This window comes from Patella vulgata, chromosome 4, assembly GCF_932274485.2.
Source record: "Patella vulgata chromosome 4, xgPatVulg1.2, whole genome shotgun sequence".
Lineage (NCBI taxonomy): Eukaryota > Metazoa > Mollusca > Gastropoda > Patellidae > Patella > Patella vulgata.
The window spans coordinates 75,598,161-75,625,314 of NC_065882.2; the positions used below are offsets into that span (position 1 = coordinate 75,598,161).

General features: G+C 35.5%; 1 protein-coding gene across 2 annotated transcripts; it reads left to right on the top strand.

Annotated features, from left to right (window-relative positions):
* Nucleotides 1–26,983, top strand: LOC126819289 (acetyl-coenzyme A synthetase, cytoplasmic). 2 transcript variants are annotated; one of them, XM_050547265.2, is made up of 16 exons: nucleotides 1–362; nucleotides 1,651–1,742; nucleotides 2,322–2,425; nucleotides 3,079–3,151; nucleotides 8,578–8,653; nucleotides 9,336–9,456; nucleotides 9,845–9,960; nucleotides 11,081–11,273; nucleotides 13,669–13,802; nucleotides 15,719–15,851; nucleotides 17,317–17,373; nucleotides 17,891–17,971; nucleotides 21,146–21,254; nucleotides 22,678–22,877; nucleotides 23,570–23,615; nucleotides 24,046–26,983. In XM_050547265.2, the coding sequence occupies exons 1-16, from the start codon at nucleotides 31–33 to the stop codon at nucleotides 24,243–24,245; spliced, it is 2,067 nt and encodes a 688-aa protein (XP_050403222.2). In that variant the 5' UTR covers nucleotides 1–30; the 3' UTR covers nucleotides 24,246–26,983. The 2 variants fall into 2 exon arrangements, with proteins under 2 accessions (XP_050403222.2, XP_050403221.2); XM_050547264.2 differs by lacking the exon at nucleotides 3,079–3,151 and adding an exon at nucleotides 7,447–7,519.
* Nucleotides 26,984–27,154: the final 171 nt, after the last annotated feature.

The following is a 27,154-nucleotide window of genomic DNA, read 5'->3' on the forward strand; positions in this document are numbered from 1 at the left end:
GCGAGCGGAGACGAGGGGTTTTCTGCAAACATGGCGGAGACAAACGATCACTCAGTCGCGAATGGGGCATTATTATTTGATCCCCCTTCGAATCTTCAAAATGAAGCACATGTTAAAAGTATGCAACAATATCAGAAGATGTACAAGCAGTCAATTGAGGATCCAGAAACATTTTGGAGGGAAATCTCAGCTCAATTTTATTGGAAATCTCCACCGACCGGAAAATTCTTCGAGTATAATTTTGATGTCGGCAAAGGACCAATTTCTATCAAATGGATGACGGGAGCTAAGACAAATATATGTTACAATATGCTGGATCGACATATTGCGAATGGTCTGGGAGATAAGGTTGCGTTTTATTGGTAAGGAATCTCAGAATGTCATGGCATTATACATGTACACCGTGACCGATGGTAGTCATAACTTTATTATTATATTGCTAAAAAGTGATGAAGATGCAAATTTAATGTGAGCCAGTACACAGACAGAGAGGAGCCAGTTGGCAGTCATTATTTTGTTGTTCAGTTTTCAATAAATCAATTTGATCAATGAATGTTTGCGGTGTCATAGACTGTCACATGACAGAAATGCCCAATTTGCAATGAATATACATGTATATTGACCTCTTTATTGATGACTGGGGGGGGGGGGCTTGTATTTGTAAATGATATATAGATCTAATAGCCTTTAGTATTATATAATATCATTATCAATATCATACTATTAAAAACACTTGTAACAGAATCTAGCCATTAAGGATGCATTATTCAAGAGCTAAATCTTCCTAATGCAGATGTTTCATTTGACCTCATGTGTTATATGATTCATGAATCATTAATTAGATATTTATTTACATTCCAAGCCCATATAATCAATTCTCTAGAACTTTGGATGGTTTTGATTTTTAACAGATTCAAATACGATTGGCAGTTAATGATTTAATTTAAAAATGGATAATCTTTACTTTGATTATTATAGTAACAACGGTAGCAATGACAGTCGAGACTACACTGTTCTTCAAACTGGCAATAACTCTGCTCAAAATGAAGTGATTTAACTATTTTTATACTATTGTAACAAGAACTGTCAGCCCTTTATCTAAATCTTATATAATGCATCTTTAAACATACATTATGCAAGAGCTAAATCTGCCAATTGCAGGTCTTTCTTAAGGCCTGAAATTTTATCTAAATTATTAATTAGACATTAATTAACTTATCCAGACCATAATCAACTCTCAATGTCATCGCTAGCCTGCGATATTTACTGGATTAGGATCTGATTTGCTGCTCAACTTTCATTCATGATCAAATCATGAAATGGATAATAGAGACTACTTTTTTTATCGTACCGACTTTAGTAATGATGATGGCCGAATGAATGACCTAGTTTGTGTCAAGTGGACATTAAACCCCATTTCACTCTCTCTTTTATTATACAACTTCCTCCTTCTGTTGTGAAGTTTACGAGAGAATACACTGTAAATAATGAAAATATATATACATGTATATTTGTATTAAGTATATTTATTTGAGCGGCAGCGCCATAATTGAAAGCAATACCGTAGTATATTATTAAACACATGGTGTATTTTTTTTGTGCCCTTATAATAAATCTGAAATATGCATTGTTTATCCTTTTTCTTTTCAGGGAAGGCAATGATCCAAATGATTTTGGTAAAATTACATACTCAGAGCTGCTTGCTAGAGTTAGTAAATTCTCCAATGTATTAAAAAATTTAGGTGAGTTCAGTCAGATGCTACTTCAAGCAAAGATAATGCTTTATTAGTTTATTATCCAGTGACAAGATTTTCCATTTATGCAAGTGGATAATCTTTGAGAGGCATTTAGTAACTGGATAGAGCAATAAACTATAACACATACTTATGGAAAAACAGCTACTTATTTATTTGGGCAATGTTTCGAAGGATATTCTCCCAACGTTATCAAGCTAATGACAATGTTGAGAGAATACTCTTCGAAACATTGCCCAAATAAATAAGTAGCTGTTTTTCCATAAGTATGTGTTATAGTTTATGCAAGTGGAGTTTTGGAATAAGATCTATATTAGTCCCGAAATGACCTAGTTTGTGTTGCGTGGTTGATAATTTTAAATATTTAATTATTTTAAACAGGTCACAATTCTATGGAATACAATTACTGCTTATTACTGAGCGACGTTTCGACTAGGCTTCTCCGGCAATGCTTGACCAGAGAAACATCGCCCAGTAATAAGCATTAATTGAATTCCATAGAATTGTGACCTGTTTATTCCAGTTCAATTACTAAATGCCATTGAAACAATTCATTTGATTTTGCAGGAGTATCGAGAGGCGATCGTGTAGCTATTTATATGCCAATGATATTGGATCTGTCGGTTGCTATGTTGGCGTGTGCTAGAATTGGTGCCATTCATTCAATAGTGGTAAGAATTGGATCTTTATTGTGCCATGAAATGATTATAGTAACCAAATTATATCCCATGTATATCTGGCCGGAGGAGGGGGGGTAGCTCGTGTGCGCTGTATCAAAAGGTCAGTTATTGAGTCAGCTGGCGTGGTTTCGATTCCCCAGGAGTAGGGTGGTGACAAGGAGTAGGGTTGCCTGTCCATCCTCGTGGGTTTTCTCCAGGTTCTCTGTTTTCCTCCCACTGCCTGGTAAAAACGCCTTTGCGCAAGTGAATTATTGAAATAAAATTGAACCATATGTTAGTCCTGAAATGACCTTGTTTGTGTCAGTGAAGTTAAACGCATCTCTCTCTCTATCTCCCTCTCCCCCTCTCTCTCTCTCTTGGGTTGAACTGTGTTCAAGGTCCTAGTTATCTGTAGTCTGGGATTTTTTTTCGCCTTGTTAATATAATTAAACATCAAGTTACACTCATCTTGATCTTATTATTTGCTTTTATGAATCAGTGATTTAATATCCCACTTCCTGAATTTATCCTTTATAGTAGGTGACACACTGCTTTTGGGGGAACCAACTTTTGTGTTTGACTGCTCAAACCACTTGGCCTTCTCCTTTCACTTTGATGTGGAGGACACTATTCCCACAATACTCAAAAAAAACTGTGATTTTAAGTTTGCAGGATTTTCAGTAGCGGCTTTAGTCGAAAGGTTACTTGATTCGAAAGCAGATGTCATTGTTATAGCAGGTCTATTTCTTTAATTTAGAAGTGTGAATTGTATTTATATGTACATGCATATGTATTGTAGTTTAGCTTATGGGTAAATACATACATGCATATAGGTTAGGTAAAGATAGGGTTATTGGTAACTTGATATATATATATATATATATATATGTGTGTGTGTGGGTATTACATACATGTATATGAGACTGATATCAAATGGTATGGGTGCATACATGTACAACAAAAAATAATATGCATATAGAACATTCGTTTTACAAAATGCATTACAATTTGTTTTTTATATGTATTACCTGTTTTAAAAAAACCTACAAATTCAAGTCATTTTTAAAAAAAAAAAAGCAGTATAGTTTTTTTTTTTTTTTTACATAATAATAATAAGAATGACATTAAAAACCCCAGCAACAACCGTAAGTGAAGCCCACTAATTTTTATTTACCCGGTACCAGTATTTATAATTATTCTTTTAATCAAATTAAATCTTGACTTTAAAATAAAATTATAGTAAATTTAAGACATATCATTCATGCAGAGAATGTTTTAGCCATTAGCTTGAACATTAGAGAGACGTAATTCTGTAGGTAAAGATGTGTTGAAGGTATTTATCATGTAGTATTTACACCTGGAGACAAGTTCACTAAAACCTGGTAAAACTCGGATATTTACTCTACAAATAAAGACAGAAATTCCTCTGGGTTTTCTTCCATATTTGTGAATTTACATTAAAGTAGATAAAGTAAAAGTATTTCTATGTTTACTGTAGATAAGAACATAATAAAATTAAAAATATATGTCCAGTTGAAAGGGAATTCAGATTTATTGCTGTTTTGTCAATTTCTTTAGGATTGTGAAATCAAGGATAAAAGTCGAATCAGTGAGTTTGAAATAAACAAAGATTAGTTATTACCTGTTATACATTATTTGTGTAAACAAAGAGTTAGTATAAGTTGTATACATGTATTCACAGATCCCTAACTAAAGGTATAATATGATTTGACCTGGCCTTGAACCCAGGAATGTAGTTGAAGATCTGGTCAAATAAACCATTATGTACCTTTCCGGACAGGTGTAATGATGGTCATTCATCAGTAATTATAACCCTCATGATGACAAAATACATAAAATATTCATCATTGTAGTAAATTCACTGGATGTTATTGTCTATCTGTTTTCATATTTATTTCCCTGATTACACCCCACTTTATTAAGACTATTCAATAGAAACAGTGTATATTAAAGGGGGATTATGGGAAATTAGATAAAGAACTGACAGTTCTCGCTATAATAGTTACAAAATAGATATGTAAAGAGAATATGCTGAAAATTTCAGTCAAATTGCTCTACTCTGAACAGAGATATGATTAGCGATTGAATTTTCGGCCTAGCCTCGATCATCATTACTATAAAAGTCGGTATGACAAAAAACAAAGTCTTGATTATCCATCACAAAATGTATTTAAATCCAGTAAATATCACATGCTAGCAATGGCATAGAGAGGTTGATTATGGTCTGGATAAGTTAATTAATGTCTAATTAATAAGTTAGATAACATTTCAGGCCTAAAGAAAGACCTGCAATAGGCAGATTTAGCTCTTGCATAATGTCTGTTTAATATTCAGCATTTAATATGATAACAGGCTGACTGATGACTCTGATGTCAATAAATTATTCTGACTAAGATTCATTGCCACTTTAAAGGTAACAGGTATATTAGCTACAGACAGTGATGTACAGGTAGAAATAGGTTATCACACAACAAATAAAATACAACCACATCTTTGTTTATCTTTTCATGTACTTATTTAAGTAGACACAGTAAGCAATCCAGTGATATTAAACAGGCATTATGTAAGAGCTAAATCTGCTTATTGCAGTCTTTCTTTGGGCTTTAAATGTTTTATAAATTATTGATTAGATATTTATTAATATGAGAAGACCATAATTAACTCTCATTGCCAACAGATGACTCTGATTTAAGTAGATTAAAATGGTTTATAAATGGAGAAACAAGGCTAAGGCTTGAATGACCAGTATGGTGGTTACATGCAATGTATACATCTTGTCAAGACTACAACCATTGATAACTTTGCTCAAAATAAATTAATTTGAATGAAATTTTCAATATATTCATTTTGCATTATCTATTTTTGAAGTATTATAGCAAGATCGACCAGCTCTTTATCTAAATCTTACATAATGCACCTTCAAGTACAATTGCAGGGTACATTTATAAATATGTTGATTTCTTTTGTTGTTATTCATAAGATAAGATATTTATTGCATCCATTAACTTTAAGAACAGTGTCACTGTAACCTGGATATCATTAAATCTTGTGTATCTAGCAGTAAGTTCTTTTACATTCGTTTAATATCAAATCTTTGTTTAAAAATTGGTAAAAATTTACAAGTATTTAATTTCCTGATCACTGTTAAAAAATAAACAACCCAATTGATTATTGATGTACATGTATAATGATTAATTTTGAACAGTGGTCAGGGCCCTGTTTCTCGAAATCTTAACTAAGGATAAAATCCAAATTTTAGTAGATACTTCAATTTTGAAGCACTAAAATCAACCTAAAATTATCCAATCAAATTACTAAAATTTTGATTTTATCTTGGTTAAAATTTCGTGAAACAGGCCCTTGGAAATTAAATACTTGTAAATTGGAAAAATTAATCAGTCAGCTTTAAACTGGACACAAGTACAAATTAGATGATTTTGGGTGCTTTTAAATTATTTTTACGAATTTTCATACAAAAATTTGATATTAAACGCATGTCTTGAAATTAGTGCTAGATACACAAGATTAAATGATACCCGGGTTACATTGGTACATACATGTATATGTTGGTACATTAACTGTGGACAGCATCACATACATTTAATAAATTACATAAAAAAAAAACATAATATACATATAATAGGTGATATGTATGAAAATTAAAATGTTGATATACATGTATGACTGATTATTTGTCTGGTTATGGTTATGGTATACACGTATACACTATTATAGTATTAAGTATATAAGCTATGACATATATAAAGCATGCTTTACAAGGGAGGGTATATATTATTCATATTTTAAGCCCAAACTATAGATAATTCATTATATACTGCAACTTAGTTGATTATCTATAACTACATGGAATAGATTACTGTCAGTTTAATTTATCGTCAGATTTGTTGGGCGGTCTGGGAAAGAGAAGTTCTTATTGAAAATTTTTAAAAATTTAATAGGAGCAACATTTCAACAATTTTCTGTTATAGTTGATTATGACAAGAGGGTCGTCATTGTTAAAATGTTGCTCTTACATGTATTAAATTCAGTAATGGTATTCCATGGAAGTTTTGTGTTTTATGAGGCATTTTTACGAGAAACCGATTATGGCTAATCAATCTGCAAACCCTTTTCAAACACATTTACGGCAAACTTTACCCTAATCAATTTGTTAACATTTTTCCTCAATTCTTCAGTCTCGAGTTTACGAGAACTGATTCAAATACCATGTACAAAATGAGATAGGTAATCAAAACCGATTTGTTTTCTTATAAAAACGCCTATGAAATGTTCTTGTGGGTCACGTTGAGTCGAAAGATTTACTAGAACTTGTTAAAGCTGTACCAACATTACCTTTGACTACTGTTTTACTTTGTAATGTCTTTGGTAAGCTTTGTACACATATTTCAGTGCACAATGACAAATAGATTTCTTTTAACATTAAAACTCCATGCACAAGCATCTAGTAAATCTAATGTTTGCTTTTAGTCAAACTCGGGTCACACACAATCTGGTTAAAACACAGATCCTATTTCGTTTCTTTTTTTATAGTTCAAAATTTCATTTTACTTGTCTTTACCACACCAGGATCTGGAATAGTTATATAACCGGTGTTCTGGATGATGTGAGGGATTGGCCAATGAAACTGTCTGTTATAGCAAGTTTTTGGCATGAGGTGCATGGAACTGTGGGTAACCAACTAGAAACATCAACGCTGATTGATTACTTAAATGTCGGACGTCATAGGGTCAAAAGCCACTCGCATGATATCTGACACGACCTTCCACTACAACTGGTCAGATCTTCATGTAGTAAAGGCCATCAAAAGTATAAAAAACGAAACGATATGTAGATCTGTATTTTAATGAGATTGGGTCACACAAAGAATGGGGCATACATACATGTGTGCCACAATTTACAGTGAGACGGAATCAAAGATCTTCCATTTATTCATGTCAGTGAGCTGACCTTTGACCTGGATCCCTAATTATTTTGAATATTTATTTATCTAGTTTGCTGGCTATTCATCAGAATCATTAGCTGAAAGAATTCTCGATGCCACATGTAGTGCAATAATAACAGCAGGTTGGTAACCACAAAAAAAAAAAAAAAAAAAAATTATTTCTTTTCCCTGAAAAAAAATCTCAAATTATTTCTTTTCCTTGGAAAAAATATCAAATTATTTCTTTTCCCCGATTTTCTTTTGATTGATCATTTTAAAAACTTTTTTTTATGAATTTCTTGCCAATAAGATAAGGCTGGTGTACACACTGGAATTAGATGCATGTAAATTATATTGCTGCATATTCTATGGTTATGGATGGGATTTGGGAATGGTTATTGGTTCTCCATTGTCTCTTGAAAATCATTCTTTATCAAGCCACTGACTTTCATTTGTAGTTTTCAGTCCATATCTAATGTTTCTCAGTTTAATCCAAGCTACAATGTACTCAGATTCATTATTTAAAATTTAAATAAGAAAAAGAAAACCAAAATATCATAGTTAGATAATCTCCTGCCTTGGATTCAATCAGATCAAAAATAACTCTATCAGTTGATATCTAATATTTTCCAGCTTAATCCAAGCTACCAGTTCATATCTATGTTCTTTAAATGGCATTTAGTAACTGGATAGAGTAACAACAAAACACATACTTATGGAAAACAGCTACTAGTGTATTTAAGGCGACGTTTCGTAGAGTATTCTCTCAACGTTATCAAGCTAATACAGTAAAACAGTTCATATCTAGTGTTTCTCAGCTGAATCCAAGCTACAATGTACTCAGATGACAGATTGATTATTTAAAATTTAGATAAGAAAAGAAAACCAAAATGTCATCGGTAGATAATCCCTCGCCTTGGATTCAATCAAATCAAAAATAACCCTATCAGTCCATATCAGCTTAATCCAAGCTACAATTTACTCATTTTGATTATTTATAATTTAGATAAGAAAAAAGAAAAGAAAACCAAAATATCATTCATAGTTAGATAATCTCTGGCCTTGGATTCAATCAGATCAAAATTAACCGTATCAGAAGAATTTACATTGCACTTGTTGAATTATGTCCACATGTAAGGTTGTCTTTTAATAATGTACAGATTTTGTATGAATAATGATAAATGAATTGTTTATTATTTAGATGGTGTTTGGAGAGGTACGAAATTGCTTAACCTTAAGAAAATAGTAGATGATGCTCTGAAAATATGTGATGAAAAGTAAGCATTGTTTAACAAAATATGTAATATTTACAACAAATAAGCATTGTTTAACAAACTAAGTAATATTTACAACAAATAATTAAGAATACTATGATTTATTTTAGAAAATCCTAGGAATATTTGGCTGTAAAATTTTGACCTGAATGAAAACAACCGTGGTGTTTAAAATGTTTTTGGATATCTGTTCCTTGTCAGAGAAAATCACACTAGAACATTTCTAGGAACTTAACCCAGGACCTCCTGGTTAGAGAGTCAGAGTCTTACATACTAAACTTAGGCTGCCTGTCTACAGTTAGATCCATTTGAGAACAGACACTAAGCTAGTTGACAGACATTTTAAGTTTTAAATCGACGATTTTAGGTCAAAAATACTAAATATACTTTGAGAATTTTGTTAAGTATTTATTCCACTTATTAATAAAATAACTGAAAAAGTTTATTTAGTCTTTTTGTGTATGACAGATGTGAAACAGAGTAGAACGGCATTACAAAACAGTATACTTATTTTTAGATATGGCTACCATTTAGGGCAGAGATCTATTCTCGAAGTATGAAGTAGATGGATCTCTGTGTACAGAATGAGAACCTTACTCACTGATGACACTGTTATATTATTTATATTTAGAGATGATCACATTACCTCGTAGATTTTTATACCTTATGTTTTATTTTTAACAAGGGGACATCGTGTTGAGAAGTGTGTAGTTGTTAGACATCTGAGTCCGTCTGATGAGATTGTTAAAACTAATGGGGATTTCGAAGAAGAACCTGAGGCATGTAGACCCAGTCGAAAACTCAAGGTATTGATATTGTTAATTTGATGGCTTACGTCCAGCTCTTGGAGTCACTGTGAACACGGCACATACTGTAGTATTCTTAATAAACCTGGCATAACATTTCTTAGCAACATTTGGCTATATGAATTTCGTTGCATATAAAGTTCACTCTGCATTTTTTTTACTAATTTGATATATGTTCCAAAACTTTTTTGGTGATGCTGTCAAAAATTAATTGTAAAATTTTCAGTTATGGCAAGATGAATTAAGTTAATGTTCAAACCTAAGTCTTGTATTCCAGAAACTTCCCATGGGCTGGTATGATATTAGCTCTTTGAAACAGATCTCCATCATTTGATAAGTTAATTATATCAGGAATTGTTTTAAGTGTAAGTATTTATATTTTGATCAGATCAACTGGCAACCAGGAAGAGATATATGGTGGCACGAGATGATGACATCAGCCAGTAGTGAATGTGAACCTGAATGGATGGATGCTGAAGATCCGTTATTTATGTTATATACCAGGTATTAGACGGATATGTAGGGGATATTTTTCCTCAAAATAAACGAAGGCCCTGTGTACGCGTTGGTATACACGTCAAAGATCCTTTGCCAGTTGGAATTCAATTGCAGTCTAGGTTTAATTTCCCTCATTAGCCCATTTGGTGCAGAAAATAGGATGTTAAACCCTATTTCATTCATTCCTTCAGGCATGGTGAACCTTTAAAGCTCAGTATTAAGAGCTCTTAAAGTTGGCGAAGCTGCTATTCCTGGACCTTGTAACTTGAATCACTTGATACCAGTGATGGAATTTCGCCCGTATATTCCGGACATGTCCGACACTATTTTCCAAACATCCTAAATTGTTCGACCAGAGATATGCCCAATCGGACATCAATAATATTCAAAATTCCAAAATTAATATAGTGTACCGAGTGTATAACTACTACTCAACCCGATTATCGGTGATAATTGGCTAGATTGAGTAGAACCATTAAAGACATCAGCATGCAAAACAATCTGATTAAAGTACAGATCGATATTTCGTTTCTTTTTTTTATACTTTTGATGGCCTTTACTACATGGAGATCTGACCGGTTGTTGTGGAAGGTCACGTCAAGAGGTCATACAAGTGGCTTTTGACCCTATGACATCAGACATTTGATTAACCAATCAGCATTGATTTTTCTAGTGGGTTACTTCACGCCAAAAACTCGCTGCAACAGACCATTTCATTGGCTAACTCCTCATATCATCCAGAAGGCGGGTTAAATAACAACACTTCCAGATCATAGTGTAGTAAAGACAAGTAAAACAAAATTTTGATCTTTTAAAAAATGATGAAACGAAAAAGGATCTGTGTTTTAATCAGATTACATTCAAAATAACAAACAACATAAGCTGTGGAGCATTAGAATATTACACTTAGAAAAGTGACTAATCAATTGATTTAAAAAATGTCTACTTAAATTGCTATTTTAACATTGATTACCATTTTTTTTTATAAATAAACATTGCATTCGAAACTACTAATCAATTATCTTGAGTTAAAATATGATGAATAAGTATATTAAAATAATGAATAAATATAAGTATATTAAAATAATGAATAAATATAAGTATATTTAGATAATTTATATTTTAGTGGTTCGACTGGTAAACCTAAAGGTGTGTTACATACTATAGGAGGTTATATGTTATATACAGCTACAACATTTAAATATGTATTTGACTATCAACCAGATGATGTTTATTGGTGTACAGCAGATGTGGGCTGGATTACTGGACATTCCTATGTAACATATGGCCCTCTTGGTAATGGGGCAACAGGGTTGATAGTAAGTTACTTTATTAAAAATTCAAGGGAAAATCCATTATTCAGAAATTAGATTTTTCTGCTGTTGTAAACAAACTGTTTCAGGGGTATTTACTAATTTAACTGGTTTTACACAGGACACAGTTCTGTGGAAAAAAATTTATAAACAAGCCGTAAAATTCTATTTCATTCATTCATTATACATAATATAAACCAATTTGTGACACACATGTAGGCTGGTGTATAATGTAAACAAGTAAACAATCACTATGTGACATACATGTAGGCTGGTGTATAATGTAAACAAGTAAACAATCACTATGTGACATACATGTAGGCTGGTGTATAATGTAAACACGTAAACAATCACTATGTGACATACATGTAGGCTGGTGTATAATATAAATGGATAAACAATCACTTTATGACATACATGTAGGCTGGTGTATAATGTAAACAAGTAAACAATCACTATGTGACATACATGTAGGCTGGTGTATAATATAAATGGATAAACAATCACTTTATGACATATGTGTAGACCAGTGTATAATAAAACCAAATAATAGATTTGTGACATGACATGTAGACTAGTGTTTGATATATACAATCACTGTGTGACATATGATATGTAGACACAAACACAATTATCTTATTGTTTTCAACCATATAATAAACTGGTATTTATATTCTATATAATTAGAAATTCTAAAATCACAAAGATAAATTTGTATTTTAAGCCATTGTAAAAAGACTTTATTATAGTTACATTTTTTGAAAAAATAAACCTAGTGTTCATCCCCAATGGTTGGGGGCAGGGGATGTGGATGGCTGAATGGTTAGCGTATGCATGCTGTATCATAAGGTCTTGTTATTGAGTTAACTGGCTTGGTTTCGAATCCCCAGTTGTCAGACAAAGAGTAGGGTCGTCTGTCCAACCTTGTGGGTTTTCTCCAGGTACTCCGGTTTTCTTCCACTGGTAAAGACCCCCTACGCGCAAACGAATTATTGAAATAAAATTGAATTGTATGTTAGTCCCAAAATGACCTAGTTTGTGTCAGTGGATCTCTCTCTCTCTCTCTCTCTCTCTCTCTCTCTCTCTTATTGTGATATAGACAGGTGATTGTATCAGCTGATATTTCTATCACCTTACTGATGTCATTGACTGTAATATGACATTTTATCAGTTACATATATAGATAACTCAAGATATAGATGATAATGTTGTTATCTCCATTGATTATGTTATCTCGGTCAATAAAACTATTTAATTGTGTCAGTAGGCTCTATATCGTTTAATCAATGATGTAAAATAAAATTGATGATTACGCGATTTTGTTTTTATATACAACCAGCCTAGACATAGACATTATTAATGTTATTAATTGTTTTTGTGTACAACCAGTATAAACATGGATATTATTGACCTTATTAATGGACATTTTGTTTTTGAGTACAACCAGAAATGAAATGGCTTTTAACGTCCTACTGTTAGGCTCTAACTGGACTAATTTAGACGGCATACGCCATGCAGTGTGCTATGAGGGAAATTTTGCCCGGCAGCGGCATTATGGCCTACTCTTATATCAAATTCCAACTGAAAAGGGATTTTTTACTAGCATGCCAATTTATACACTGGACCTCCTTTTTTTGTCCCATCCGAATGACTAGACAGCTGTCTTTGTCTGCCCTCCATCCTGCACCACTGACAAGAGGAAACCACGTCGGAAAATCCTGATGAACTTTCTCGGCCAATGCAGGGATCGAACACCCGACCCCCAGGCTAGCGAGCCAGCGCCTTACCCACTTAGTCACCGTGGCTCCCTTGTGTACAACCAATACAGACATGGATGTTATTAACTTTATTGGGGGGTTGGATGGCTGAATGGTTAGCGTGCGCGCGCTGTATCCTAAAGTCTGTCATTGAGTTGACTGGCGTGGTTTTCGAATCCCCGGTTGTACGTGACAAGGAGTAGGGTCGCCTGTCCAACCTCGTGGGTTTTCTCCGGGTCCTCCGGTTTCCTCCCACTGCTAAAGACCCCTACGCGCAAGCGAATTATGTAAATAAAATTAAACCATATGTTAGTCCCGAAATGACCTAGTTTGTGTCGAGTGGACGTTAAACCCCATTTCTCTCTCTCTCTCTCTCTATTAACTTTATTACAACCAGTATAAGCACATGGACATTATTAACCTTGATGCACATACAAACATGTATTGACTTTAAATACTAATTTAAATATTTTTATTTTTCCAATCAGAAATGCACTTAACAGTAATAGTAAACTTTAGGATTTTTTTTCTTAAAACTAAATAAAAGTGTTATAAAATATGATTTTCATGAAATGATGGTTTGTTGGGGCCAGAACACAAGATTTAAAATAATGTATAAATATGTTTTTGTTTTCTTTCTACAGTTTGAAGGAACCCCGTTTTACCCGAACGCTGGTCGTTTTTGGGAAATAGTTGATAAATACCGAGTAACCAAATTCTATACAGCCCCAACAGCTATCAGAGCTTTAATGAAATTTGGTGATGATTTTGTTAAGAAGTAAGTTTATTATCAAATGGGGTTTCACATCCTACTTTTCGGAGGTAGGGGGTGGGGATGGCTAAATGGTTAGAGCGTGTGTACTGCATCATAAGGTCAGTCATTGAGTCAACTGGCCTAGGGTTCCCTGTCCAACCTCGTTGGTTTGCTCCCGTTTCCTCCCACTGCTAAAGACCCCTACACACAAGTGAATTATTGAATAAAATTGAACCATATGTTAGTCCTGAAACAACCTAGTTTGTGTCGAGTGTACGTTAAACTCCATTTCTCTTTCTCTCCCTCCTACTTTTCGACACCTACTTGGCTAATGAAGATGGGCATAAAGCCATGCAGTGTGGTATGATGAAAATTTTGCCCTAACAGTGGAGGTCGGGTGTTCGATCCCTGCATTGGCCGAGAAAGTTCATCTCGATTTTCCGGCGTGGTTTCCCCTTGTCAGTGATGCAGAACAGGGGGCCTGACAAGGACAGCTGCCTAGTTGTTCGGATGGGACGAAAAACCGAGGACCTGTGTACACTTTGGCGTGCACGTAAAAGATCCCTTGGCAGTTGGAATTCGATATAAGAGTAGGCCGTAGCGCCGCTGCCCGGGCAAAATTTCCCTCATAGCACACTGTATGGCGTATGCCCGTCTTCAATTAGCCCAGGTTAGGTGCAGAAGAGTAGGACGTTAAACCCCATTTCATTTCATTTCTTTGCCCTAACAGAATTTCGCATTCTAACTCTCAATTGTTGTTTTACGAGCACGCCAATGTGTACAAGGACCTCTTTTTTTTGTCCTCAATCCTGAACCACAGCCAAGGGGAAAATAGCCATATTTAAGTTGAGTTTGAATGGAAATCCCAAGTGAAAAGTATGTTCTACATGCATAGGCGTACAGGGAAATTTTTGACTGGGGGGCGGTGGTGGTTGGTGCCCAAAAAATGTAGTTAGGTTCTTAGTATGTTACATAATAATAATAAATTCGCTATTAAAATTGGACACATTGAAGAACACAATATTTTTTTTATACAACTTTTACAAAATACAATTGTGTGCCCAAATTTTCCCAGCATTTGGTGCCCAAAATGGGGGGGCGGCCGCCCCAGCCCCCCCCAGCTCGTACGCCTATGTCTACATGTACTTGCCTCTTGGTCAAATTCTGTGACAACCATTTAAAGATACAGAATAAAAGATTAGATAAAGAGCTGGCAGTTCTCACAATTATAGTTAAAAAATACATAATGTAAATGGATTGAGCTGAAAATTTTAGTCCAGTTGCTTCATTCTAAGCCACGAAAACCTTATTTTAAAATCACTGTAGCCTCGATTGTCACTGTTACCGCTGTCACGATAATAAACAAAGTCTCGATTATCCATTTTTGCGTTTAATCATCATCAACAGACGTTGAATAGCAGATCGGATTCAAATACAATGAAAATTGAACATATCAGATGGCATCGAGAGTTGATTATGGTCTTTTCATGTTAATAAATGTCTAATTAATAGTTTATATAACATTTAAGGCAGGACACTACCTTATAAAACACTCTGTATAGATTGATCTGTCAAATTTTGATATCAGCTAAAATTGCCCAAAATAGTTATCATTCGTTGATTTTTCAAGCCGTGTCCAGCCTTTATATTATATAGTGTTAAATATTTAGTCATTTATATAGGTAAATCAAATTTTTAACTTTTAACTTGCTTTTTTCCGTACTCAATTTTTCACCCATATCAGGTCGTAGAAAATCAAATTCTCAAAATCTATGAGAGATAATGGTCTCATCTTTGGAATACGATTAGTGCTATAGCTACTGTTTGCAATAAGGTGATTTTCAAAGTGTTTGTTATAAGGTATGGTGAAAGAAGAGTCCTGAGATGTGCTTTAAATATCAAGACACATGTAATGTATTATAACTGTTGTCTCATTTCAGATACAAAAGAGATTCGCTAAAAATTCTCGGAACAGTTGGAGAGCCTATAAATCCTGAAGCTTGGTTATGGTATTATCGTGTTGTAGGAAACAGTAAATGTGCTATTGTAGATACCTTTTGGCAAACTGAGACGGTAGATATCTTTAACATTCAGTTGATGTACCTGATAAATAGGGAGAGAGAGAGAAATGGGGTTTAACGTCCACTCGACACAAACTAGGTCATTTCGGGACTAACATATGGTTTAATTTTATTTACATAATTCGCTTGCGCGTAGGGATCTTTAGCAGTGGGAGGAAACCGGAGAAAACCCACGAGGTTGGAAAGGCGACTCTACTCCTTGCCACGTACAACCGGGGATTCGAAACCACGCCAGTCGACTCAATGACAGACTTTATGATACAGCGCTCACGCTAACTATTCAGCCATCCCCCCCCCCCCCCTGATAAATAGGATCTGTGTTTTAATCAGATAATCGCGCTCACGCTAACTATTCAGCCATCCCCCCCCCCCCCCCCCTGATAAATAGGATCTGTGTTTTAATCAGATAATACCTGATAACGTTCCATTGAGGACGGAAGCGTTTTATTGTTAAGAACTGTATATATCTGTTTTTCCTGGGTTTGGAGGGGGGTTGGATGGCCGAATGGTTAGCACGTGCGTGCTGTATCATACGGCCTGTCATTGAGTCAACTGGTGTGGTTTCGATTCCCCGGTTGTACGTGACAAGAAGTAGGGTCGCCTGTCCAACCGCGTGGGTTTTCTCTGGGTCCTCCGGTTTCCTCCCACTGCTAAAGATCCCTACGCGCAAGTGAATTATGGAAATAAAATTAAACCATATGTTAGTCCCGAAATGACCTAGTTTGTGTCGAGTGGACGTTAAACCCCATTTCTCTCTCTCTCTCCTGGGTTTGGAGGAATCTTTTACTTTTATGTTTTAACTAGATTTTATCATCTATAATCGGAAAGATCAAGTCCAGAGCTTTTATCTATGTAAAATACTCTCATAGAACTAAAATTTTATGTATCTAATTTGGACTATCAATCTGATTAAAGCACAGACCCCATTTCGTTTTTTATAGTTCAAAATTTTGTTTTACTTTAATCTAGAAGAGTTGTTATATAACCCGCATTCTGGATGATGTGAAGGGATTAGCCAATGAAACGGACTGTTATGGTGAGATTTTGGCATGAGGTGCACGAAACTGTGGGTAACCCTCTAGAAACATCAACGCTGATTGGTTAATCAAATGTCTGATGTCATAGAGTCAAAAAAAGATTGTATGACCTTTGACGGGACCATCCACTACAACCTGTCAGATCTCCATGTAGTGTAGACCATCGAAAGTATAAAAAAAAACCAAGTGAAATATAGATCTGTATTTTAACCAAATTGTTGGACTATGGAATAACATGTCATTCCTTATAAATATGTAGAGTGATAGTTTGGACTTATCACTAAATGGAACTATAGTCTGGACTTATCGCTGAATGGAACTAAAGTTTGGATTTATTGCTGAATGGAACTATAATTTGGATTTATCACTGAATGGAACTATAGTTTGGACTATACGATATTTGAAATGTTTGTATTTTAGGGTGGTCACGTACTTACACCATTACCTGGAGCTACACCAACAAAACCTGGTTCAGCTGTAAGTATATATTTACATCACTTTAAAGATGCACTGCCAGAAAAAAAAGGGGGGGGGGAACCACGGTGGCTAAGTTGGTAAGACTCTGGCTCGCTAGCCTGGAAGGTCGCATGTTCGATCCCAGCATTGGCCGAGAAAGTTCATCAGGATTTTCTGACGTAGTTTCCCCTTGTCAGTGGTGCAGGACAGAGAGCCTGATAAGGACAGCTGTCTAGTTGCTCGGATGTGATAAAAAAAAAACGAGGTCCCATGTATACATCGGCGTGCACGTAAAAGATCCCGTGGCAGTTGGAATTCGATATAAGAGCAGGCCATAGTGCCGCTGCCCGGGCAAAATTTCCCTCATAACATACTGTATGGCATATGCCCGTCTTCATTAGCCCAGTTTAGGAGTAGAACATTCATTTCATTTCAAAAATAGGCGGGGTTGAATGGCCGAATGGTTAGCGCTTGCGAGAGTAAACGCCGGAAGATGAAGTTGGCGTTACAACCCATTTCATTGCATTTCTATTTACAGACGTTTCCATTCTTTGGTGTGATTCCAGCCCTACTGACAGAAGAAGGAAAAGTAATAGAAGGCCCTGGAGAAGGATATTTAGTAAGTTTGAATTTTCTGGATTTTTAAAGTGAGGTTCTCACTTTTTATGTTCTTATTGTAGATTATATCTAAGACTGAGACACAGTGATCATGAAAGTTGAAATTCACTGGCTGCCGGAGCCGCGGTGGCAGATTGGTTAATATGTGCACGTTGCATCATAATGTCTGTCATAGAGTCAAGTGGCGTGGTTTCAACTTCCCGCTTGTACGTGACAAGGAGTAGGATCGCCTGTCTAACCATATGGGTTTTCTCTGGGTCCTTCAGTTTCCTCCCACTGCTAAAGACCCCAACGAGCAAGCGAACTATTGAAATAAAATTGAACCATATGCTTAGTCCCAAATGACCTAGTTTGTGTTGAGTGGGTTAGACCCCAATCCTCCCGTGCGCTCTCTCTCTCTCTCTCTCTCTCTCTCTCTCTCAGTTTGTCAGGTACAACTAGAATTATTATACCCAGACCTTTCAGTGGAATGAAATCAACATTTTTATACGTCCACATTCATAATGTGAACGTATTATGCCGTCGCCCCTGTCTGTGTGTGTGTGTGTGTGTATGTATGTATGTGTGTGTGTGTGTGTGTGTGTGTGTGTGTGTGTGTCTGTGGTTTGCCTACAGGGCGCAATTCTTCATGGATTTTCTTCAAACTTGGTATACTTATTCCTTATACCCCAAGGAAGATCCCTATTGTTTTTGGTGCATGCCCGACCCCCCGGGGCAGAGCCACGCCCATTTCTAGTATTTGTTTGTTTGTCGTCTACAGGCCACATTTCTTAACTAATAATCTTGAAACTTTGCATACACATTCTTTGTACCCTAAGGAACATCCCTATCGTTTGGGGTGCATGCCCAACCCCCAGGGGCAGAGCCACGCCCATTTTCTTTTCGTGTGTCTTTGTGTCGCCTACAGGGCGCAATTCTTACTGGATTTTCTTCAAACTTGGTATACTTATTCCTTATACCCCAAGGAAGATCCCTATTGTTTTTGGTGCATGCCCGACCCCCAGGGGCAGAGCCACGCCCATTTCTAGTATTTGTTTGTTTGTCGTCTACAGGCCACATTTCTTAACTTATAATCTTGCATACACATTCTTTGTACCCTAAGGAACATCCCTATCGTTTGGGGTACATGCCCAACCCCCAGGGGCAGAGCCACGCCCATTTCCCATTTTCTTTTCGTGTGTCTTTGTGTCGCCTACAGGGCGCAATTCTTACTGGATTTTCTTCAAACTTGGTATACTTATTCCTTATACCCCAAGGAAGATCCCTATTGTTTTTGGTGCATGCCCGACCCCCAGGGGCAGAGCCACGCCCATTTTTTGTATTTATTTGTTTGTCATCTACAGGCCGCATTTCTTAAGTATCATATTGAAACTTTGCATACTTATTCTTTGTACCCTAAGGAACATCCCTATCGTTTGGGGTGCATGCCCAACCCCCAGGGGCAGAGCCATGCCCATTTTCTTTTTGTGTGTCTGTGTGTCGCCTGCACGTCACATTTCTTAAGTGATCATCTTGAAACTTTACGTACTTATTTCTTATACCCTATGGATGATCCCTATTATTTTTGGTGCATGCCCGATCCCCAGGGGCAGAGCCACGCCTATTTCTTGTATTTGTTTGTTTGTCGTCTACAGGCCGCATTTCTTAACGCATCATCTCGAAACTTTGCATACTTATTCTTTGTAACCTAAGGAACATCCCTATCGTTTGGGGTCCATGCCCAACCCCCAGGGGCAGAGCCATGCCCATTTTCTTTTTGTGTGTCTGTGTGTTGCCTACAGGCCACAATTCTTAATCGATCGTCTTGAAAAAATTTCATATAAATTCCTTATACCCTAAGGATGATCCCTATTGTTTTTGGTGCATGCCCGACCCCCAGTGGCAGAGCCACGCCCATTTCTTTTATTCATTGTTTGTCATCTACAGACTGCATTTCTTAGCGTATCACCTTGAAACTTTGCATACTTACTCCTTCTATCCTAAGGAACATCCCTATTGTTTGTGGTGAATGCCCAGCCCCCAGGGACAGAGCCACGCCCATTTTCTTTTTGTGTGTCTGTATGTCACTTACAGCCTGCAATGCTTAATCGATCGTCTTGAAAACTTTTTTATACTTATTCCTTATACCCTAAGGCTGACCTCTATTATTATTGGTGCTTGCCCGACCCCCTGAGACAGAGCCACGCCCAAAATTTGTGTGCCTTTTGTGTCGCCTACAGGCCGCAATTCTTAACATTTCCTTTTGAAACTTTGCATACCTATTCCTTTTCCCTAAGGATGCCCCCAATTGTTTTTTGGTGATTGCCCAACCCCCAGGGGCAGAGCGACACCCATTTTTTCTTTGTGTCTCTGTGAGTTGCCTACAGGCCACGATTCTTTATGGATTGTCTTTGAACTTGGGATATGTATTCCTTATAACCAAAGACGACAACTGCATATCACGACCCCCAGGGGCAGAGCCACGCCCAATTTTTATGTTTATATCATTTACAGGCCGGAATTCTGAATGGATCAACTTGGTACTTGGCATTTGTATTCCTTATAGCCTAAGGGCATCAACTATTGATTTTGGTGAATGCCCCAACCCCCCGGGGCAGAGCCACGCCCAATTTTTGCCTTTAACACCCAAAGGCCACAATTCTGAATGGATTATCTTGGAACTTGGTATACTTATTCCTTATACCCTAAGGATGGCAACTATTGATGTTGTCATTTCAATAACAGGATGGTACCTATTTATATTGTTTCCATATCCAACCCCAACGGGCAGAGCCATGCCCAGTTTTTGTATTTATAGTCTACATGCTGCAATTCTGAATGGATCATCTTGGAACTTTGCATATTTATTCCTTATACCATAAAGACAGCAACTATTTATTTTGATGCTTGCCCCGACCTCCTGGGGCAGTGCCACACCCACTTTATTGTTAGTATTTTTCTGGATATTTGGCAAAACAAACCCGACGCCTAGCCTTCTTTGCCTCTGATCATATTACAGCAATTTCATATTTCATTCTCTTCATTTTAAAAAGTACCATATATCAATCAAAGCTGGAATGTGGACGTATATTGCAGCGTTAGCGATGCTCTTGTTAGAGGATAGCAATTAAATTGTGATTTAGCAATTTTGATATATTACAGAATAGAATTCTAATTTTTATTGAACTACTTTCAGGTATTTAAACAGCCATGGCCTAGTTTAATGAGGACTGTTTATGGAAATCAGGAGAGATTTGAAACCACATATTTTAAGAAATTCCCTGGTTATTACTGTACAGGAGATGGTAAGATAGATACATGTTATAACTTTCTGTTATCTTACATGTAAGATACTGTACAATAAAGGGGGTCGAATGGTGTAACGCATGCCAAGGTCTTAAGGTCTGTCATTGAATCAAGTAGTGTACTTTTGATCCTAAACTTGAACTTGACAAGGAGTGGAGTCACTGTCCAACCTTGTGGGGTTTCTCCTGTTCCTCCAGTTTCCTCCTACTGCTAAAAACCACTTTGCGTAAGCAAATTATTGAAATAAAATTGAACAATGTATTAAGTGGAGTGTTCGATCCTTGCATTGGCCGAGAAAGTTCATTGTGATTTTGGGATCACGTGGCTAAGTGGGTAAGACGCTAGCTCGCTAGCCTGGAGGTCGGGTGTTCGATCCCTGCATTGGCCGAGAAAGTTCATCCGGATTTTCCGGCGTGGTTCTCCCTTGTCAGTGATGCAGGACGGAGGGGCTGACAAGGAAAGCTGTCTAGTCATTCGGATGGGACGAAAAACCAAGGTCCCGTGTACACATTGGCGTGCACGTAAAAGATCCCTTGGCAGTTGGAATTCGATATAAGAGTAGGCCGTAGTGCCGCTGTCCGGGCAAAATTTCCCTCATAGCACACTGTATGGCGTATGCCCGTCTTCATTAGCCCAGGTTAGGAGCAGAACAGTAGGACGTTAAACTCCATTTCATTTCATTTCATTTCATTTCTAGCCTGGAACAAAAAGCTGAGATACTGTGTATACGTTGGCAAGCACATAAAAGATCCCTTAACAGTTGAAATTCGATAAAGAGTAGACAATAGTGCTACTGCCCGGGCAAAATTACATGCCTAACCGGGAGTTTGGTTTTTTTATGTGGTTGATTATCCAGTATTTTTTGTTAAGTCAAGTAAGAGTTGCACCCCTTCCCACAATAAATCCCACAATTCTTGCATTATTATAAACAAAGATGAATCGTGACAACGAATTAGGTTTGATAAAAAAAAACATAGATATAGCCCATGAAGAGAGAAATTTTACAATAAAAAGAAATTAAGAGTGTTGGATATTGAACTGGCAATGCAATCAAATGGATTTTCTGTAATGGCATTCTTAAATTAATTTTATGCATGTCGACATCTTGTTTTAGGAATAGTTACCTCCCTTAGACTTGGTTTATAATAATGTGAAAGACCGGATAATCGGGATTAACGTCCTACTGTTCTGCCCTGACTGGGCTAATGAATGAATGAAATGTAGTTTGTTGGCACATCAGCACCAACCAGACTATATTTAGCGAATGAAGACGGAGATATAATTGTCTATGATATCACCCTTGGTGGAAGTGGACATAAAACTCCAGGAACGAGCAAACGAACGAGGATATATTTGTGTTTATGTCTTATCCACTTAGCCACCGTGACTCCATTTAGCAATTTGTGTTTATGTTTATAATAGGTGCCAAACGAGACGAGGATGGTTATATCTGGATTACAGGACGTATAGATGATATGGTTAACGTATCTGGTCATCTTTTATCAACAGCAGAAGTTGAATCAGCTTTAATAACACATAAAAGCGTGGCAGAAGCTGCGTCTGTTTCACATCCACATAGTATAAAAGGGGAATGTATTTACTGTTTTGTAACTTTAAAACAGGTAAGGCAACAATCGGGGAAAATAGGATGTTGTTTGTAAAAAATTCTATGATTTTCGTAATCGACACAAATGCTAAATCATGCCATCATTTCTTGAATTATATCCTCTTACAGTCTCACATAACAACTTTTGGTCTTCGAAGGAATTATTAGTGAGCTGAAATTCGCCCGTGTATCTGTTATCACTCGTCACTTCAGTCAGTTATATAGAGTTCGTCACTTCCGATTGTTGAAACCATCATTACGCATCTTTCGTAGCCATGATCTCAGTGTTAAAATTATATTTGGAACGTGTTTAACCAGTTCTATCACATATGTGATAATGACTGACACCAATATTGTCCTTTAATAGGTTTATTATACTTGCATAGAAAGCCTTCTAGACAGATTTAATAGAAAAGACATCAGTGGATTATTTTCGAAACTTTGTGGTTTAATTGTACTCTCACTCTAAAAAACCAGACACATTTCCTCAATTATATACAGAGTTATTGTTCTTGCCAAACATTTTATAGAGAACAATTATCAATCTAAGGTATATGGTTTAAGTGTACCATCATAAGAATGAAGCCTGTCAAAAATCATCACATTTCTGGAATTTTTGATGAGTTATTGAGAAAATTTGTTACTGTTAATGGTTGTATATTGTGTTGGTATCCAACAATTGCTTGATATATTTTTATTATGTTTCAGGGAGCTGAATACACAAATGATCTAGTAACAGAGTTGAAGAATATAGGTAAGATTCTTTACGAACATATTTAATTAGAATTTAATTTAGGAAAGAGAGTTGTGTTTTTTCTCTATGAAAAAACAACATATGCAGGATTAAGTATGATTGACTATTAGGCATGATGTCACATCATTTTAGATATGCTCTATTCAAATGCTTTAGAGTCCTTAAAGATTTTGTGATTAAGCAAGGGCAATATTGAAGTTATCAAAATTAACTAAATTACGAAAAGAAAAAAAAAACTGATTTCATTCACAAGGGATTCCAGATCCTTTATTTTATCAGCAATGACAAAAGTTTAATCTAAAGCAGGAACACAACTCTGGATTTTTGTTTGTCTGTACCTGGCCGGATTAATGAGATTCGTAATAGTAAGTGCTTGTGTAGATGTAACTTTCTGTACTTATGCATTGATGACCATCATATTCTCTTTCAGTTCGTGCCAAGATAGGTCCTTTTGCACAACCAGACTTCTTACAAAATGCCCCAGCTTTACCCAAAACACGCTCAGGTAAAATCATGCGAAGAATTCTCAGGAAGATAGCCGTAGGAGACCGAAATTTAGGTGATACTTCAACATTAGCTGATGAATCTGTTATAGATGTTTTATTCCAAAACCGACCAAATAACGCATAAAGTACATCCATCATCTATGCAATTATTATACATTTATCATTTCAATAGACGACATGGCAGCATTTATTTATAGTAACCTGCATTGTGGGAGCTCATGGTTGTTTATTTTAGATGCGATTGGTCAATTAGAAAAATGTAAACTAGCCAATTTAATATGGGTTAATTTTAACTATTCTACTTTCATTTTTCAAATGAATGATTATATGAATGTGTTTTATACTCAAACTAGATAGATTATTGTCTAATTTTGTTTTGTTGAATTATTTCATTTTTATGTTCTTGTTAAATTTTGGTTTGACATAGTGGTTGGTAATCGATTTCTTCTGTAGGCATGTATTTTAATTTATTTCATGCCTAGTTTACTCTGATTCACAGTTTTGTTGACCTTTAAAAGACGATATTGGACCATAAACAACAACATCATGAAATAGATTTCAGAGTAGCTTTAAATTGATTTCTAGTCTACTAAATCCATGGGGGCCTTACTCATAAAAGCTTTAAAGGCTCAATACCACTCTTGTTGTAACTGAATATGTCCCAATCTCTATTCTGGTCAACAAATTGTACTATACAATATTCCAATTAATTGATGATACAAATTTCATCTTAACACACCTAATTTAAAAAATTGGAAAAATTCAACTAAATGATTTGAAAAGCCTGACGTAAAGCTTTTCAAATGTTACTTGGATTTAAAAATATTTTTGAACCCTCTGGACAAGTAAAATAGGATTTAATGGATAATTTACACAACAGGTAGGACACTAACACATCTAGTACTTAGAATAGGGCTATTTTTTATTTTCTGGAGCTGTCAAGCCAGCAAGAGTGTTATTGTCCCTTTAAACTGAAATATATTAAACGTACATTATGGAAGAGCTAAATTTGCCTATTGCAGGTCTTTCTTTAGGCCTGAAATGTTATCTAAATTATTATTTAGACATTTATTAAGGTGAAAAGACCTTAATCAACTATCAATGCCATCTTATGTGTCGGATTGTCACTGGATTTGAATCCGATCGGCTCCTTTTTTTATCGATGCTAGGTCTTAAAATCAATCACTAATATAGCGGTTCAGAGTGGAGCAATTTGACTGATATTTTCAGCATATTCCCTTTACATTATCTAGTTTTTAACTATTATAGTGAGAACTGCCAGCTCTTTATCTGATATTCCATAATGTATTTTTAAGATTTTGTGAATAAGGCTGTAGAAGTTCTGATACTGATTGCAAAATGATCAAGTTAAACCTTAATGTATTCATATCAGTAATTATGGTAATATTTGTTAATTCTTTTTGTTTTAATGTCATTTTATTGTTAGAGAAAAATATCGGCTGTCTCTTCAATAACCTGTAATACCTGGTCATCATTATTTGATCAACAACAGGTAATTCCCAAAAGAAAAGGGAGATAATTGACTCATTATGTTTTATGAATGGTTAGGAAATTATGGATTTTATTGAGTTTACTTAAGAGATTAACTGGAATACTATGTATGTGTACATAACTAATTTAAATTTTATAGAGGGACGTTGTTTTACTTCATTTTAGATCGGTTGTTTTTCTTCTATCTCGAAAATCATATTGCGCTGTTATTTACGTTTGCAAATGGTGTGCTAACAATATTTATTTGCACGAATTGACAAGGATGTGCCAATATTTGACAATGTAAAGATGTGCAGGTATTTGCACAAATGGAAGAATTTGTCAGTATTTGTAATTTAAACCATATCAGAGTGGTAGTTGGTTGTACATGTGTACTCATTCCATTGTGTAATCAATCATTTAATTATCAAGTAGCTGGTTATAATATAGTTATATAATATTATAGTTATTGGAACAATTAATCAATCATTATGATATATTAGACGAAGAGCAATTTTACAGAACGCTATTTTAAACCCTCCATCCAGTCAATACTAACTATACTTTTTAGTTATTCGAACAATTAATCATTATGATATATTAGACGAAAAGCAATTTTACAGAACGCTTTTTCAGATCAATGTTTTTTTTAAAACCCTTCCACCCAGTCGATACTAACTATACATTTTATTAACACAAGGTATAATTTTATGGATACACAATTACTGAGTTTAATACTAAGCAACGTTTTGACGAGGATATCAAGCAAATCGTCTTTATCCTCGTCGAAACGTTGCTTTGTATTAAACTCAGTAATTGTGTATCCATAAAATTGTACCTTGTGTTAATATGTTCAATTACTAAATGCTAATCAAAGAAGATATACTTTTTATGTGTAAAAACACTTAATGATAGGTATAAAAATTTGGAATAATGCATAAAATTATCACATTCTTTAGAAGAAAATATCTTGCTAATGTCCCCAAAATACATGACTGGCATGATTTGAAAGCCCTAAATATAGCTTTTGGAAAAGAGCTTTTCAAAATTTACCTTATATTAGTGAATATTTGATGTATTTCCTGTTGTAGCTGACCATCCATTTTAGGTTTAGTTAATGTTTTATGTATCTACTGTTATAGTTTACCATTAACCATTGGCTGTAGTCTTAAAACTGACCATTGGCTGTTATAGTTGACCATTGGCTGTTATAACTGACCATCAGCTGATATAGCTGACTATCAGCTGTTATAGCTGGCCATCGATACTGTACATTTCCATAAAATGACTAACCGGTAAAATTTTGATAATCGCTCCAAGTAGAAATTAACTTGTTCATAGATGAACTACAATATTTGTATTGACCAATCACTCTGTTAGTTTCTTTACCGAATAATTACCCAAGCTCTTTCGAGTAAAAACTATGGTCGTGTGCTCAATGTGCAAGTATGGGTCAAATATAATATTAAAATCTCCAGATTATTAATCAAACTAGCTGTTTACCCTGTGGTGCACGGATAGAGCCCACCAACTCTTATAAGA

Excerpts from the sequence above, each read along its gene's own strand:
- LOC126819289 (XM_050547265.2), top strand. The coding sequence starts at position 31 with ATGGCGGAGACAAACGATCACTCAGTCGCGAATGGGGCATTATTATTT. Across the intron at positions 11,274-13,668 it reads ATGGGGCAACAGGGTTGATA|TTTGAAGGAACCCCGTTTTA; the intron begins GTAAGTTACTTT and ends TTCTTTCTACAG. Across the intron at positions 15,852-17,316 it reads CCTTTTGGCAAACTGAGACG|GGTGGTCACGTACTTACACC; the intron begins GTAGATATCTTT and ends TTTGTATTTTAG.